Genomic DNA, 15,508 nt, shown 5'->3' on the forward strand with positions numbered 1-15,508 from the left:
TTTGCATGGAGCAGGGGAAGCAGACATGAAAATCTCTAGTCTTAAAATGCTTTATTGAGGTGTTTCAGTTGAAAGGAAACATCTTGTTTCTCCAGCTATGGCTTTTCTGACCTAGAAGCTCCCTTTGGGCTCCCCCCACTTCCCATGAAGCAGTTGTGTTTCTGCTTAGCCAGCTCAGCCAAGTCCAGTCCTGGGGCAGGGAAGGATTTGGGGGCAACAGAGGGCCACCACTCAGCCACTCTGCTCTGCTCCTCCAGAAACATGATGCATTTTGTCCACAGCAGACGTTTCCACTGAAGAGCACGAAGATGTCTGTAGCCTCATCTCTTTCAGGTAAACTAAGGCCTGAAGAATGGAGCACCAGGGCTCCCCCCTAACTCTGCTAAAATTATGTGTAATGCTCATAGGAGGCAGGATGGTCGAGAATCTCTAGTTGGAGATGTATATTATTAAATATGGCTCCACCTATATAAATTAACTGTACAAGTTTATGGATCAGGGAAAAGATCCCAGCAGTTGACGTTAGTAAGCAATTTGGAATCAGAATCCAGAGCAAAAAGGCACAGGAATACCAGCGACGCACAATGTTTTCAGACATGGGGTTGGGGATGCAGCCTGCCCTGAATCTGACATCGGGTCACAGCAGGAGCCACGTTGCCCTCAGCCTTGGGTTCCCGCAGAAGCCAGAAGCCAGGCCAGGGGCTGGTTCCATGTGTAATGGTCCTTTCCCTGGCCAGTCTCCCCCAGCCTGGTGGACGGTCCTCCGGACATCTCCTGCATCTCCCAGGAGTAACTGGGGGGATGTAGAGGTTCGGCAGCTTGACAGAAGCGACCCTGAAGGAGGCAGTAAATAGCCTGGTGTTCCCTCGGCTCCTTGATGAAGATGAAAAGGTTTGTTAAAAGGGAAAAGGTTGCTTGGACTAGCACTTTCTTCCTTGGCCACTGGAGTGGCTGGGCCAGAGTCAGAGGGTGGGGATGGTCAGCATTCAGCCTCCTTCCTGCAGCTGGGCTGGGAAGGCCGCCGCCATCTCTCTGAAATCCCTGTGCTCATTGCTCCTGGCCAAGGCTGGGGTTCATCAGTACCGGAATGCCCTCTGCAGAACGGCAGGTGGCCTTCCGTGGCGCAAGTCTGGTGACCGACACCTTCCAGGCGCATCCTCTCCCTTCCCACCCAGAAGGGACCTGCTCAGCGTCAGCTGTAACTCAGCCCAGCTTCTGCCTTGCCTGGCAGCCCTTCCACTTTTCTGAACCCAGGAATCAGGCCACTCTGGCCCCCAGCAGGGCCACCGCAGACACTGGCCTGTGCAGTTCAAATCCCTGAGCCTGACAGGAGCCAGGATGCGAAGGTTCCATCTAGCCACGGCTGAACCCAAGCTTGAGCCCACTGCATGGTTTCTGCCTCCAGATCGTCCAGCTGAGAAGCCTGTATAACCCCTCCAGCCCCTGCCCCATGTCTCTGCTCCATTCCAATGTGGGACTTCTGGAATGTTCTCTGCTCCCTGTCTTGAGACTCCTGTATTCTGAATGCGAGCAAGCTTTCTCCCCACCAGTGCCCACCAGTGCTCGGTACATCTCCGCCTGCCTCGTGCCTACTCCCGCCCTCCTGAAGTGCTTTCCTCAGCCCCAGGACACTGCCCTTCGCGGCTTCGTCCCCCAGCCTCAGGCCTGAGGGTCCCCAGAGCTCAGTGCCAGCTCCTCTTTGCCTTGTTCCCCTGAGGATTGACGGTTGTCGCTTTCAATGAGGACACCCGCCTCTGTCTCCAGCCTGGCCTCTCCCTCCGTCCAGGCTCAGCTGTCTACCCGGCCACGAGACCTGCTCTGCCCACAGCCACTCACACTTCCGCTGGGGACAGTGACATTCTCTCGTTGCTCAGCCTAAAACCTCCAGCCCTTGGCTCCTCTCTACCTGCCTCCCCCCGCCCCCCCGCGCTGTGCATCAGTGAGTCAGTCCTGCGGGCTCAACCTTCAAAACCCACTCCCGTTGTGGACATGACGGTTAAACACAGAACATTCCATCCTGAACACCAGAATACACATTCTTTCCAAGTGCACACGGAACATCCCTCTGAACAGACCACATGGTAGGCCACCAAACAAGCCTCAATAAACGTAAGAAGATTGAAGTCATACCCCATACATCTTTTCCGACCACAAGGGTACAAAGCTAGAAATCACAAGAAAAACGGAAAAACACAAACACGGCAAGGCTAAACAACATGATACTAAAACAACCAAAGGGTCAGTGAAGCCATCAAAGAAAAAAAAAATTTAAATACATGGAAATGGGGCGCCTGGCTGGCTCAGTCGGAGTGCATGACTCTTGATCTCGGGGTCGTGAATTTCAAGCCCCAGGTTGGGTGTAGAGATGACTTAAAAATAAATGAACTTAGAAAAAAAATCTAAAATTCATGTTTGTCCACAGCCCAGGCCAAGAAGTCACCTTTCACCTGGATGCTCACTGGTCTGTGTGTCCCCTGCTGCCCCCTGAATTCATCTCCCTCCTTGGCAGCCAGAGGTCCTGTTCCTGCGCCCCCTCTCTCCCGTCTCAGAAAACCCAGGTGTGGCCACGTGGCTGTGCCCCCCCCCCCCCACCCAGAGCTCTGCCCTGCCCCCTGTCAGACCCCTGTCAGACCCTCTGGGCATGTGCTCTGCTGCCCAGCAGGGCGGGAAGGGAGCAACCACAGCTGCCCTGGCCACCCCATCCCTGAGGAACCCGGCCTCTTTGAGGGTTTGTCTCCACAGGGCTTGTTACCTCCTAACATGCCGCCTGTCATTCCTGTCGTCTCAGGCCACAGCCATGCCATCTGTGTCATCTCTCCCACCAGAGTGGAGTCCCGAACGTTCGGGGATCCAAATGGATTTTTTTCTTAAGATTTTAAAGTAATCTGTACACCCAGTGTGGGGTTCGAACTCACAACCCTGAGATCAAGAGTCACAGGCTCTGCTGATTGAGCCAGCTGGGCACCCATGGGTGGATTTTGTTTATTGCTGGGTCCCCAGTAAACACCCTGGGCAGGTGCCTGCTAGATGTCGGGGGAGTGCATGAGCAGTGGGCTGGGCACCTGGGCTCACGCTGCAGTGGCCTCTCCTGCTGTGGGGGCTCTCCCAGCCCAGGAGCCACCTGCCTGCCCTGATCGGGGCTTCAGGTGGCCTTCAAGGGCCCTCTGGGGTCAGTCCTGTCTCCCACACAGTGGCACAGCCTGGGCTCCAGTGGCTGACTCCAAGTGGGACCCAGGGCAGGTGGCTGAGTGCTCTGCGTTTGCGGATCTGCGAGCCAGTGTGCATGAGCATCAGTCCCACGCTCGCTGGCATGGGGTGGGGGTGGGGGGGTTGCTTCACACAGTTCAGCCATGACTGTCATGGGCACCATCCTCTATCTCCCCGTCTCACCCCTGTCCCATGTCCTTCACGTACTGTGCCCCATTTGCTCCGCTTGGCAAGTGAGGAATAGTCCTGGAAGGTTAAATCACTCGCTCGAGGTTGCAGAGAGCCACCCGGAGCCCACCCATTCTCCCCACAACTCCCCAGCCTCCCCAGCCCGACACCCCCCTATAGCAGTCTGAGACCTGGGTGTCTGCCGGGGGGGTGGGTAGGCACCCATTTCAGCACCCATAGGTGCTGCCCCCTGAACCCTGTTGGGGCCCCCGCATGGCTTCTGCAGCCCTGTTCTTCCCTTGGGATAGAGCCCCTCGGGCCTGTGAGGTCCACCCCCTGGGAGACAAGCAGCTGTACCTTCCTCCCAGATCCTCCCTAGGCTTCTCTGGCTGCCACACTCTCATTCACGTAATCGGGGTCCTCGTTGTCCTCGTCCGGGCTTCCTGCCAGGGACAGAGGCGCTTCCCTCGGGACTTGCTCTGCGGACCAGCGGGCAGATGAGCAGATGTGGTCAGTCGGTTCTTGCAGACATACTCACGCCTGTTCCCCAGCCAGAGGCTCGGCCCCGGCCCCAAGACGCCACAAAACAGCCAGCAGGAAGTGCTACACGGAATGGGGTGCCGCTCCCGGCCCTGAGGTTAGCCAGAGATCTGCCCACGGGGGCGGCTGAGGTGTCCGGTCCTCACTTGGCACGAGGCTGCCGAGGCCACTGATGGGCCAGAGGCTTCACTGTAAAGTCAGCTGCAAGGGCTGCACAGGGGAGGCCACCCCGCCTGGCGCCCCCAGGCCAGCCCCCCGACTCTCCCCCTTCCCCACCCCCAACCTGCCAGGCCCGGCTGCTGAAGCTGACCGGCCACGTACCCACGACCCTCCTGGACTCCCGCCACTGCCGGATGGATGCCGAGTTCTGGTAATCCTCGGATCCCTCGTCGCCTGCAGGGAGACACCAGGACAGGAGCTGGCACAGGTGGCGCCGCCACGGCCAGTCCTCAGGCCAGCAAGGCGCCCGGGCTCGGCCCCTCAGGGAAGAAGGGATCCCCTCAGAAAGCTCGGGTCCCCTGGGCCTCCTCCAGGCACTAGAGCGACGCTTTATCCAAAGGCTCTGGAGCTCACGGTGAACCTTCAGGCTTCCAGGCAGGTGGTGCCTTTGAGCCGTGAGGGCTTTGGACTCGGGGTGTAGGCGGGCCTGCCTCCCTGCTTGGCTCCCGGGGCGGCCTCACCTGACTCAGGGTCCTTCTGCTTGCAGATGAGCACGTTCTCATACGAGTTGGCATCGTCATCGTCATCTGCCAGGCAAAGGGGTGAGGGTTGCTCGTGGGCCCTGCCCGGTGGCCCGGCTCTCCCTCCCTCCCTCTGTCCTGCCTTCCCCTCAGTAGGAGATCTGTCCTGCCAAGCCCCAGCCCTCTGGGTTCCCCACGGGGCCTTCCAAACATTCTCCTGGACAAGATTCTTAGCAGATGCTGGCCTGGCTCCAGCGGCCTCCACCCTGGCCTCCTTCATTGTTTTCCGAGGTCACCCCACATGCACTGGGGAGCAGAGATTAGGGGACAGGGTTGCTCAGGCAGTTGGATAGTTGGAGGGAGAGAGGCCTCTTCTTATTGGCCAACTAGGGCCAGTGAGAGCCGCTGGAGGCAGAGGAGAGCCAGGAACCAGGCCCCGGCTGCTCTGAAAGCAGCACCTTTGGGCAGGGCAGGGGGAACTGAGGCTGGATGGGCCTATGGGAGCCCGGCACCCCATATCGCCCCTGCGAGCCAAGCTCTAACCACTGCCCCACTCAGCGTCCGTCTGTGTCAAAGGGGCTCCAAGAGATGAGGGCCCTTCCCCTAGTCAGGAGGGGCAGGGGGAAGAAGAGGACCCCCCCACTTCCTGCCCTCCATGTGCCCAGCCCCCAGCTCAGTGTAGCCCAGGTGGGAGCCAGGGTGCAGGAGCAGACCTGAGCACCTGTCAGCAGGCCCTGCCCACCCTCGGTCCTCAGTTTCTTCTTCTGTAAAGCAAAGGTTTTAAGGGCCTAAGAAAGATCCCAGCCTCCTCAGCACCCACAGGGCTCAGCGTCTGTCAGCAAGGCTGCCGGGCCCAGGGCCTTCCTCTGAGGTCCCACATGTTCTCAGCAGTTGCTGCCCAGCCCTGACGGGGGCCTGCGTGACGAGGGGCTCAGCCTCCCCTGCTGCCCCTGGCCCCAGCTCCCCTCTGTGGCCCACTGCCCTCTCCCCTCCCTGCCCCCCACACCCCTTCCCTGCTCTGCTCCTGGGCTCCTACCACCCTGCCAGCCTCCGCAGTTTCTCCAGCTCCCCCAGCCAACCAAACCTAGGCCCAGCCAGCCTCCTCCTCCGCAGCCTCCCAACTGCCTCTGGCCTGGGGAGTGTAGCTTAGGAAGCTCACCACCTCCTCCCTCTTCCCCTCCTCCTCTTCCTCCTCACCTGCCCTGGGCTTTTGGAACTGCCCCCAATTGTAGTAGTCTGTGGTGATGGGGTCTCTGGCAAGAAAGCAGACACAGAGCACTGGCTGGACAGGTGTGTGGTTGGGGTGGGGGCATTGTGGGGGGGCAGGGATGAGAGGGCTGCTCCGGCCATCACCCTCCAGGTTCTTTCCTGGTCCCTCTGCCCCTCTTCCCTGGGCCTTGGTTCACCCATCTGTGAGATGAAGAGACATCCCCGAGGCCCTTATCTCTGGGTGATGCAGGATGAGTCCCCCAGACAACCCCTCCTCAGAGCAGGGCCACATCGTCCCTGTCCCCACAAAGCCATGGTCACCTGAGGGGAAGTGATGCTACCGAGCACCTGCTTGGGCCCGTGGTTCTAGGGCAGAAAGCCTTCATGAAGGGGGAAGCCCGGCGGGGAAGGTGGGGGAGGAGGTGGCTGCCCGCAGAAGGCCACTCACATGTAGGCTGAGTCCGATCCGTGTCTGCTTCCTGCAGGAGGAGGCGAGAATTAGGCCTGAGCGCTGGGCTGTGGGCCCCACCGCAGCTCCCACCTCCCGGGATCCCACCCACCTTTGCTGAAGTTCTGGTACCTGGAAGACTCAGAATCTGGAAGAGAGGCCCGCTTGTTGCTTCCTCCCTCCCCTGCCCTCCTTCCAGCCCCAGGGAAGGGCCTTCCAGGTCCCCGGGTTTCCTGCCTTCCCACTTCCCACCTGCTCTCCATCCCTTCCCCTGCTAGGCCCTGCCGGGGCCTCTGGCCCAGCTCCCGCGGCACCCCCAGGCCTTCCCTGCACAGGGGAGTTCCTGTGCCACCGGGTGTTCCCGTCTTGGCACCCCCCCCACCCGCCACCCCCGTGTCTGAGGGCCACTCACCCTCCAGGCTGGGGGAGAACCGCAGCAGCTTGTCCTTCCTGCAGGAGAGGGGGATGGGAGGGGCCGAGCAGGGCCCGGTGGGGAAGAGGCTTTGGGGTTTCCAAACCACAGCCCCATGGCCCCCTCGTGGGGCCCTCACAATCCAGCTCTGGGGCTCTGAGGTCCGAGGTGGCAGCAAGGTCTTGGCCTGAGCCTGGCCAGGGGGGGACCCCGGGGCCTTCCTTCCCAACGCCTCCCATGGGGCTGCGACCCCTCTAGGCCTGGGATGGGGGCTTATTCCTACCTTGTTGGTGCCACGTGAGGGTCTTTGTCCAGCAGGGGCCCTGGCCAGGCCTGCCTGACCACTGCAAAGGACAAGGGGCATTGGCTGGGCCCCAGCCAGCCTGCCAGCACAGTCCCTCACTCGCCCAGATCAGGCCTGGCCACAGTCTCAGAACAATGAGGACACACATGGACACCCCCAACCCAGAGCCCAGTCTCTGGACCCTTCCGTTCAGGGACTCACAAGAATAGGTCCGGGCCACCGCAAAGTTCTGTTGGTTCTCTTCCCTGGAAAAACATGGAGCTGTGCTGAGCCAGGGCCTGGCTTCCCACAGCTCATGAGACAGAGAGATGGAGAGACAGACAGGGACAGGAACAGAGGGGAGAGGAGCTGGACCAGGGCGAGCGTGAGCAGGAGCCGCCACCCCTCTGGGCCTCAGAGCCAGGGCTCCCCGATGCCCCCCATTCTCAGGACTGCTCCCAGCCCTGCCCACCGGGTAGCTGCCCTTCTCACATGGCCCTGGCTGGAACCGGCTGCCCCTATGGCCTCCCCAGGAACCCTGGAGATGGTCCTGAGGGTCTGTGCACAGGGCTGGGGGGGGTGGCCCTCAGATTCTGAGGTGAGGGTGGGGTGGCTCTTCAGAGCCTTCAACCAGATGGTAACTTCAACCCCTCTGGAGATGTTCGAACACAGCCTTTCCTCCCAAGTAACCGGCGAGGTAACCTCAAGGCTTAGCAGACACAGCCAGGTGCCTAGCCATGCCTGCATCCCCTTCTTCCTCTGAAACGGATTTTTATTTAGGCCCATCTAAAAGGCTGAATTTTCCAGCCCCCCTCATGCCTAAGTATGGCTGTGTGCTGAAGTCAGTGAAATGCAAGCCCAGATTGTTCGGATTTCCAGGAAAACTGCTTTTCAGGAGGCACTGCCAACAGGAGTGTGTGTGCCCTTCTTGTCCTTGCCTTTCATTCTTACTGCTGCGTGGAACACAGAGATGAGGGCTGGTGCTCTAGCTGTCATTTTGGACCATGAAGTTCCCTCAAGAATGGAAGCCCCCACTAAGGATGGTAGAGTGGATTTCAGCTACACATTAAAGTCCTTTGGGTTCCTCCTCTGGACTAGAAAGGAGACCCGGCCCAGCCTTCCAGGGGCTCCCAGGGGGCTGGGAGTCAGGGTGACCTGATTTGGGAAGGATGCCCTTAATCCACAGGCAGGACTGGACCCAAGTGAAGTGGGGAGAATCCAAGTCTCCCCTCCTGCCTCCTCCCACCCAGGCCATCTCCTTCCCACCATGAGGAGGTTTCACTTCTGGCTGAAACAGCCTATGTTTCTAACACTAGTCAGAGTCCTGGAGTGGGCCAAGAGAGGAGGAGAGAAGAGGGGGAGATACTGAGGAGGCCTGCCTCGGGGCAGGGGCGTGGGGGGCACCAGGGGAGTCCAGTCCCCTCCTCCCCGGTAGAGGCTGTGGGCTGGTGACCCAGAGCACCAAGTGGCCAAAAACCCTGGAAGAGTCCAGCCCCAGCCCCAGGGGTGGGCATGGATGCGGACATTCTGTTTTCAAATTTCATTGTGGTTTTTCAGTTGCAAAAGGAAATGAGAAAGGGTGTGTGCGCGTCTGTACATGAGTTCCTTCCCCCTAGGCATGTACACGGCCAGAGAAGCGCATGCATGAGCAAGAGTGTGGGCACATGTGGGTGTGAATGGGCAAGCCGGCCTGTGTGCGTGTGTGCACGCAGGTCCAGAGGCCCCCAGGTGCACCATCAGTCACCTTCCTGCTCAGCCCAAGGACCCCAGTGGCCGCTGGCCTCCTGCCTGGGGTTGTCCTTGGGCCACATCATGGTCTGCAGTGACCAGCACGGCTGACTGTCCCAGGGCTCCTACACAGAGCAGCTCACCGCCCCCAACCCCAAAATGCCTGGATCCTGTGGCTCTGCCTGGGGTCAGTGACCAACCCCCCACCCCAGCCCTGTTTCCTCTCTACTCCTACCTCCCTGCTTCCTACTGCACATATGTCCCTGCTTCCAGCTCGTCTGTGGCTCCCCTGGACCCTCAGGACAAAGGCCCTGGCCTCTCTCCACAGTCAAGGCTCTCCTCCCTCCTCATCCAGCTCATGTCTCTTAAGATACACCCCCACAAGCCACCTCATCCCCAGAAGAAAGTGCGCGCCCCAGTCCAATGTCGGCAACTCCCCGCCCTGTTCTCTCTCTGGAATCTCCTTTTGCCTCCTTTCTCTCTTGACATCCTCTCCACCTCCTCCACCAGGCCTTCTCGATCCCCCAAGGACATGCCCACATCCTCCCCAAGCTCTGTCAGCATTTTCCCGGGGAGACTTGCACACAGCTCACTCTGCTTTGTGCCCAGTCTCTGTTCCCCACATTGCCCGGACGGCGGGACTCTCCGTCTTCCCCCAGCACCAGCACTGCGGGCTCCCCCGGGCTGGGGGCAGAGGCAGTGTCTCTGAAGATGCAGGTGGGCAGGCCCCAGAGTGGCGCCTCCTCGTCCCCAAGCCCTCTGGCCAGGCCCGGGCAGCACAAGGACAGCCCCTCGTGTCCCTCCCTCCCTGGACCAATTAGGACCCACTAGAGCCCGGTGTGGAGGAGGTGGGAGTGCAGGGGTGAGGGGAAGGGTGTGTGGACACGCGAGGGGATGCACACAGCCAGGCCACACGAAGTCACTAGGCCGGGGACCCCAAGGCACTCACAGGCTCCTCTGCTCATAGATCTTCTCGGACTTCTTCACGGCTGAGAGAACAAGACTAGATTAGCAAGCGTCCCCAGCCAGGGTGTTAACCGAGATCCGAGGCCGCCCTCGTCCTGTGCCCTGGGCAGGCCTCAGATGGGACGTGGGGGCTGGACTGCCAATCACTGTGGGCCACCTGTACTGACAGGGGCTTGCTCACCACCTATCAGGAGAGCAGAGCGTGCAGAAGGTGGATGCTGCAGGCAGCACAGCAACCTCCCTCCCTCGTTTTTCCAGAGCATTCCCCTGCCCCAGACTCACTGTTCCACCAAAACCCAAGTCCCACAGTGCACCAGACCCATTGTCTTCACGGGCAGTTTAGGGGGTTCATCTCTGCCTCGTGAAACTTATCTGACTGCCCTTCAGGCTGCAGCCAGGTCTGGGGACTCTGCCCTCATCCTCTACTGCGCATCCTCCCTTTTTAAAAATTTTATTTATTTGAGGGGGGGAGGGAGAGAATGAGTGGTGGGGAGGGGCAGAGAAAGAGAGAAGCAGGCTCCACATGGGGCTCCATCCCAGGACCCCGGGATCGTGACCCGAGCCGAAGGCAGACGCTTCACTGACTGAGCCCCCCCAGGACCCCTCTCCACCACACCTTTACCTGGGCGGGAGCAGCGCACGCACAAGCCTGCCACCGTCCCCAGCAGCAGCAGCAAGGCCACCCCGGGCCACAGCAGCTCACTCTCCACATTCATGTCCACTCCTGGCCACTCGTCCTGCAATGCTGCAACGTGGGGCATCCTGTGAGAGCCCGTTGAGTCCCCCAGCCCCACACTGTCGGGTTTCTGATGCCCCTGTCACCTGACAGCCCCACAGCTGAGCCCAGGCCATGGAAGCACCATGGAACCAGGAACAGGTCAGGCTGCACCCGGCCCTGCTCCCCCATCTGACCCCGGCCTGCACTTGACAAGTGCTGGAAGGTTCTGGGGACCCACCAGACAGCACTCTGTGTCTCAAATGTGCCTTTGCTTAATCCACACCACCGCCCTTGCGGGGGAGAGGTTTCACAAATATAGAAACAGGCTGGGGTTCCCAGCTGCAAAGTAGAAAGACAGGATTCAAACTCAGGCCTCCAGACCCTAACTCTGCCTCTACCCACTGTATCCTGTCACCGCCTGTAAACCCAGCTTTGCTCCCTGAGCTCAGTCCATGGCCCCTTCCACACAGGAGCCCTGGTGGCCCCCATGCACCCAAGCCCCTGCCCATGGCCCCCTGGGGAGCTGGGAGTGGGATTTCTGTTCTTTAAACACAGAGGGGGTTCCCGAGGGCCTAAGGGGAAGACGGGTGCTCTGGGCAGAGAGACCTGGTGGGCTGCCCGCGGCTGCTGATGGTGGGATGTGCTGGGGGGCGGGGGGGCTCTGCAGGGTGAGGAGGCTCTGAACCCGCCTGGCACCAGGCCACTGCTGGTCGAGCCATGCTGTGATTGCCAGGCCGTGGCGAAGCCCCAGGCAGCCACACACCAGGGCCTGGTGGGTGTAAGTACAGCCCCCGCGAGAGGGCTCCCAAGGAGAATCACTGCAACTATAGAGACTCGGTCTCCTGGCAGTGGCCGGGGATACGGCTGAGGGCGACAGCGCCTTCCGAGGGGGTCCCCACCCCATGGCAGGCAGGTGGAGCCCACAGCTCCCAGAGCATCCACTCTGCATGTCTCTTTTTCCCGGTTCAGCCACCTGGAAGGAGGGCTTCTCCCCACTTTTCAGCGGCGGAAGGCTCGGCTGGGCTCAGGAGAAGCGGAGCTCTGGGCTGCTCAGCTCCTGTGTTGGGCTCCCCTGAGCCCTCCGCTGCTCCCGGCTGTCCCCTCACTTCTCCCAGTTCCTGAATCCTCACGGCACAACTGGCAAGGCTGAGCAACACCGAGCCTCCATCGGGGCCCTCCTGGAGAAGCCACCTCGCCTTCCCCAAACACTGAGTCAGTAGGAACATGAGAATTCCCCAACCCTATGATGGGATGGTCCCGTCACCCCAGGATGTCGTCCGTGGGCTGTCCCCTGCTCTCGGGGCCTGGGCACTGCCCTCCCCACTTGCACACCCTCCTCTTTCCGCCCACCTCAGCCTCTCCGCTGCGCCTCTAGCCTCAGCCCGAGTGCACTTTAGGCTGAGTGGGGTGGGGAGCATCGGGTGGTGGAGGGAGGACTCCTGCCTGTGCCTTTGAGTCTGTTGGCCTCAGTCTTCTCATCTATACAGTGGGGATCATCCCAGTGCCTTAAAGAACTGCTGGCAGATGATAAGCAGCCTGGCTCACTGTCCGGGCTTCTTGAAGAGTAACCTGCTGCGGGTCAGATTTCTAGCTGCCTGGTTTGGAGAACTGCCTCGTGCCTCCGAGGCCTGCACTTGAGGCCCGGAGCCGGCCCACTGACCTTTGCAGCCGTCCTGGAAAAGTGGTCTTCCCCAGAGGATCCTGGCCACCAGGGAGCCCTCTTGCTTCCTGGGCCCTGCAGTCCTGGGCCAAGAAGCACAGTCGGGGTGCCCCTAGCCTCGCTCTACCCCCATCCACCTGGCACTGAGTGAGGGAGGGGAGGGGAGCACGAGAACACAGAGTGGGCCTCCACTGTTGAAGCCCTGCATTGCTGACCTCTGGTAGCCCCTTGGAAATGGGGAAATAATGACAGTCATCCCCTAGTTTGTCATGAGGCCCAGCATCGAGATGATGCACGAAAGTGGGCGGGGGGACTCTGTTGGATGACTACTATGCCTTGCCATCATCTGGGTCCCTGTGGAATGGGAAGTGGCAGTGGCAGCCTTTTTGGGGTCAGGAGGAGCAGTGGAGCAACCTTACCAGAGCCCCCCTGCCTGGTCCCCAGGGGCATGCAGATCTGCACCTCCCCACACCTTGCCTCCACCCACCCCCCCCAGGATGGAGGGCAGGGTCCCCAGGGAGGGCTGCGCTCTGCCCCAGCCCCTCAGTTGTCACAGACACACCAAATGCCATGTGGGAGATGCCCGGGAGGAGAGGGGGGCCCAGAGAGGCAGGCACTTGATCTGAGTTCGCCCAGCTAGCCAGTCAGAGAGCCAGGACCCTGTCTCCGGCTGGGCTGACCCCAAGGGCCCTCCCAGCTCCCCCCCCCCCCCCCAGCCTTACATCACGTTTTTAAGAACTTTTTTTTAAAAAGAGAGACCAATTTGTTGCACATGCCTGTGGCTGCCCCTGGACTGAGCAGATCTGCCCTCCGGCCTGGCTTTTCTACCTGGTTCAGGGAGCAGGGCAGGCGGTCCGAGGAGGGTTGGGGGTGGAGGCTGAGCCCCGGGGAGAGGTGGGAGGGCCCCAAGGGGCAGGCAGGGCTGGGTGGGGTGGGGAAGGAGGAGGCCACAGGCCCAGCACTGCAGAGCCAAAATAGCACAAAGGGAAGTGCGCAGTTTTCAGATGAACAAAGTTTGCAGCGGCCAGGCCTGTGGGAAAGCCCTCAGGGCTGGGCTGGGCAAGCCTCAGTGTCCCTCCCGCCCAACTTCCCAGCCCTCCTCGGGCCTGCGTGGGGAAACTGAGGCTCCCAGGGTCGCAGGCCGGGCTCCGGGGTGGGAGTGGAGTGGGAGGTCCGGTCGGAGCCCCGGGAAGGCCTTCTCGCTGGGCTCTGCTCGGGCGCCGGTTTGCCCATGTCCTCCTGGCCTTGGCCTACGGCCCCGCAGGTCCTGAGCGCTCAGGTGGCCGCGGTGGGGGCCCGGCGGCCGGGCCTGGGCAGAGGTGGCGGTGGTGACGGCCGGGGCTGGGGCAGGGCTGCGGCCGAGGGGCCTGCCGAGCCTCGCGCCTCGACCGCCTCCCACAGCCTCCTGGCAGGGCTGTTATGGTCCCATTTCACGGATGAAGAAACCAAGGCTCCGGGCCCGGCCGCTCACCGGTCTGAGAGGGGCGGCGGGACCACCCCGGGCCCCGGGCCTGTGCAGGGCAGGCCGGGGAGGGCGCCGGCCCGAGTCCGCGGGGTCGGGAGGGGGCCCCGCCGCCCCGGGCGCCAGGGCAGGCCTGCGCCGCACGACGGGAGCCAGGCGGCCGGCCCCTGCCCACCCCGGCGCAGCGGTCCCGCGGGGACCGAGGGCCGCCCCGGGGGCTCACCTGAGGTCGCGGGCGCTCAGCGCGCGCCCCGCATCCCGAGCGGGCCGACGGCGGGCGGACGGCGGCAGCGCAGGGCAGGGCGGCGGCTTCCTGGCCGCGCCTGATTCGCCCGCGGGCTGCGCGGAGCGGGCCGGGGCTCGCGGGGGAAGGGCCGGCGCCGCGGGGCCGCGGGGGGCGGGGCGGGGCTCCACCCGGCAGGCCCGGGGGGGGGGGGGGACCCCCGGGCGGACGCGCGCCTCGCGGCTCCACGGCGCGGGGCCCAGGGCGGGCGGCAGGTGCGCGCCCGCAGGAGCAGGACGGGGGGGCCCGCGCCCCGCGCCCCCGCCCCGCGCCCCGCGCCCCCGCCCCGCGCCCCGCGCCCCCGCCCCGCGCCCCCGCCCCGCGCCCCCGCCCCGCGCCCCGCGCCCCCGCCCCGCGCCCCGCGCCCCCGCCCCGCGCCCCGCGCCCCGCGCCCCCGCCCCGCGCCCCCGCCCCGCGCCCCCGCCCCGCGCCCCGCGCCCCCGCCCCGCGCCCCCGCCCCGCGCCCCGCGCCCCCGCCCCGCGCCCCGCGCCCCGCGCCCCGCCCACAGCTGCTCTCCCGCCCGCACCCGCAGCAGGCGGCCGGCCCGAGGCCACCAGACCCTGGGGGGCTCCCCGCGGCCGGAAGACCCCAGGGAAACCCACGGGGCGCCAGCCTCGGTCGGCCTGCGCTTCGGGACGCGGGCTTCCTGGGCCAGGGGCCGCTCGGGGCCCCACCACGGGGTTTCTTGGCGGGTCTGTCGGGGCCGGCGGGGGCTCAGCCGGGAGGCCCAGCCGCCAGGGGCGCCCGCGGCTGCCACCCGGTGGGCGAGGAGGGGACTGCGCCCGCCGGCGTCGGGGCGGGAGAGCGCGAGCGCCCCGCCGCCGCCGCCGCCGCCGCCGCCGCCGGGAGCTCCCCCAGCCCCGCGCGGGGTCAAGCTGGCGCCTGACTCCCACACCCCACAGACACTCGGTGGTGTCTGTCCGGCACCACCACACTCCCTTGTTCCACACCGGGCCGTGCCGCATTCGGTTCCCATGGTAACTGGCCCCTTGGATGTCACTTTTCTTACACAGGTGAGAAGACTGGGGGCCCGTGGAAGCTATGCTGGACTCGAACCCAGACTCCAGTCTCCAGTCTTGTCTTCCCAGCACCCACAAGTGCAGGGGGGTCGGTGGGTGAGCGCCAGCACCCGTCCTCGTCAGGACCACCTGCCTGACCGCCCCCCCCCATTCACACCACTGGGACCCACCAGCGTCGGTTTCCATGGATCCCTGGCCTGTGCACCTGCCGGGGGTTTCCGGCTGGTAGAGAGGGGCGGGGGCTCCACCTGTCCAATGGGAAGTTGCTGTCCGACGCCTGACTTCTTTCTGGGGCCTTGGCAATGGCAGGAGTGACCTCAGACCGCTGGCAGTCTCCAGCACAGTCTGCAGTGGGGCCTAGGAGCCCTCAGACCCTCTCTGAGCCCATTTTCCATCTACAGCAACAGGGGCCAGTCAACCCAAAGACGCTTTTTGTTATCCGACTGGCAATGGGATGCCATGCCCTTTCTAGGCAATTTTTAAAGTCCTCCAAGGTTCTGTCTTATTCATAAACCACTGAGTTGTGACCCAGAAAATAGGCTTTGAAAAACTAGACGGTTCACACCCAGTTGTATTGTAGTGCACTTAAGGTATAAAAATATTTTATTCTAAAAAGTATTTTAAATAATTCAGCAGTTTGTGTATTATCCATTTTCATGACCATTTAGCCACTTCTAAGTGTGCGATTCAGTAGCATTACATTCACAATGTTGTACAACCATCA

General features: G+C 62.6%; 1 protein-coding gene across 4 annotated transcripts; it reads right to left on the bottom strand.

Moving 5' to 3' along the window:
* Nucleotides 1–473: 473 nt before the first annotated feature.
* On the bottom strand, nt 474–13,895 carry LAT2 (linker for activation of T cells family member 2). Of its 4 annotated transcripts, none has more exons than XM_041750013.1 (13): nt 13,705–13,895; nt 10,264–10,386; nt 9,625–9,664; nt 7,170–7,213; nt 6,948–7,008; nt 6,665–6,702; nt 6,365–6,400; nt 6,253–6,283; nt 5,793–5,848; nt 4,596–4,661; nt 4,237–4,308; nt 3,733–3,854; nt 474–834 (listed from the first exon to the last, which is right to left on the bottom strand). In XM_041750013.1, exons 2-12 carry the CDS (start codon nt 10,355–10,357, stop codon nt 3,751–3,753), a joined length of 642 nt encoding a protein of 213 aa, XP_041605947.1. In that variant the 5' UTR covers nt 10,358–10,386; nt 13,705–13,895; the 3' UTR covers nt 474–834; nt 3,733–3,750. The 4 variants fall into 4 exon arrangements, with proteins under 4 accessions (XP_041605947.1, XP_041605944.1, XP_041605946.1 ...); XM_041750010.1 differs by having other exon boundaries at nt 474–873; nt 13,705–13,885; XM_041750012.1 differs by lacking the exon at nt 13,705–13,895 and adding an exon at nt 12,020–12,732 and having other exon boundaries at nt 474–873.
* Between the last annotated feature and the right edge of the window lie 1,613 nt (nt 13,896–15,508).

Source organism: Vulpes lagopus, chromosome 3, assembly GCF_018345385.1.
Source record: "Vulpes lagopus strain Blue_001 chromosome 3, ASM1834538v1, whole genome shotgun sequence".
In the NCBI taxonomy this organism is placed as follows: Eukaryota; Metazoa; Chordata; class Mammalia; order Carnivora; family Canidae; genus Vulpes; species Vulpes lagopus.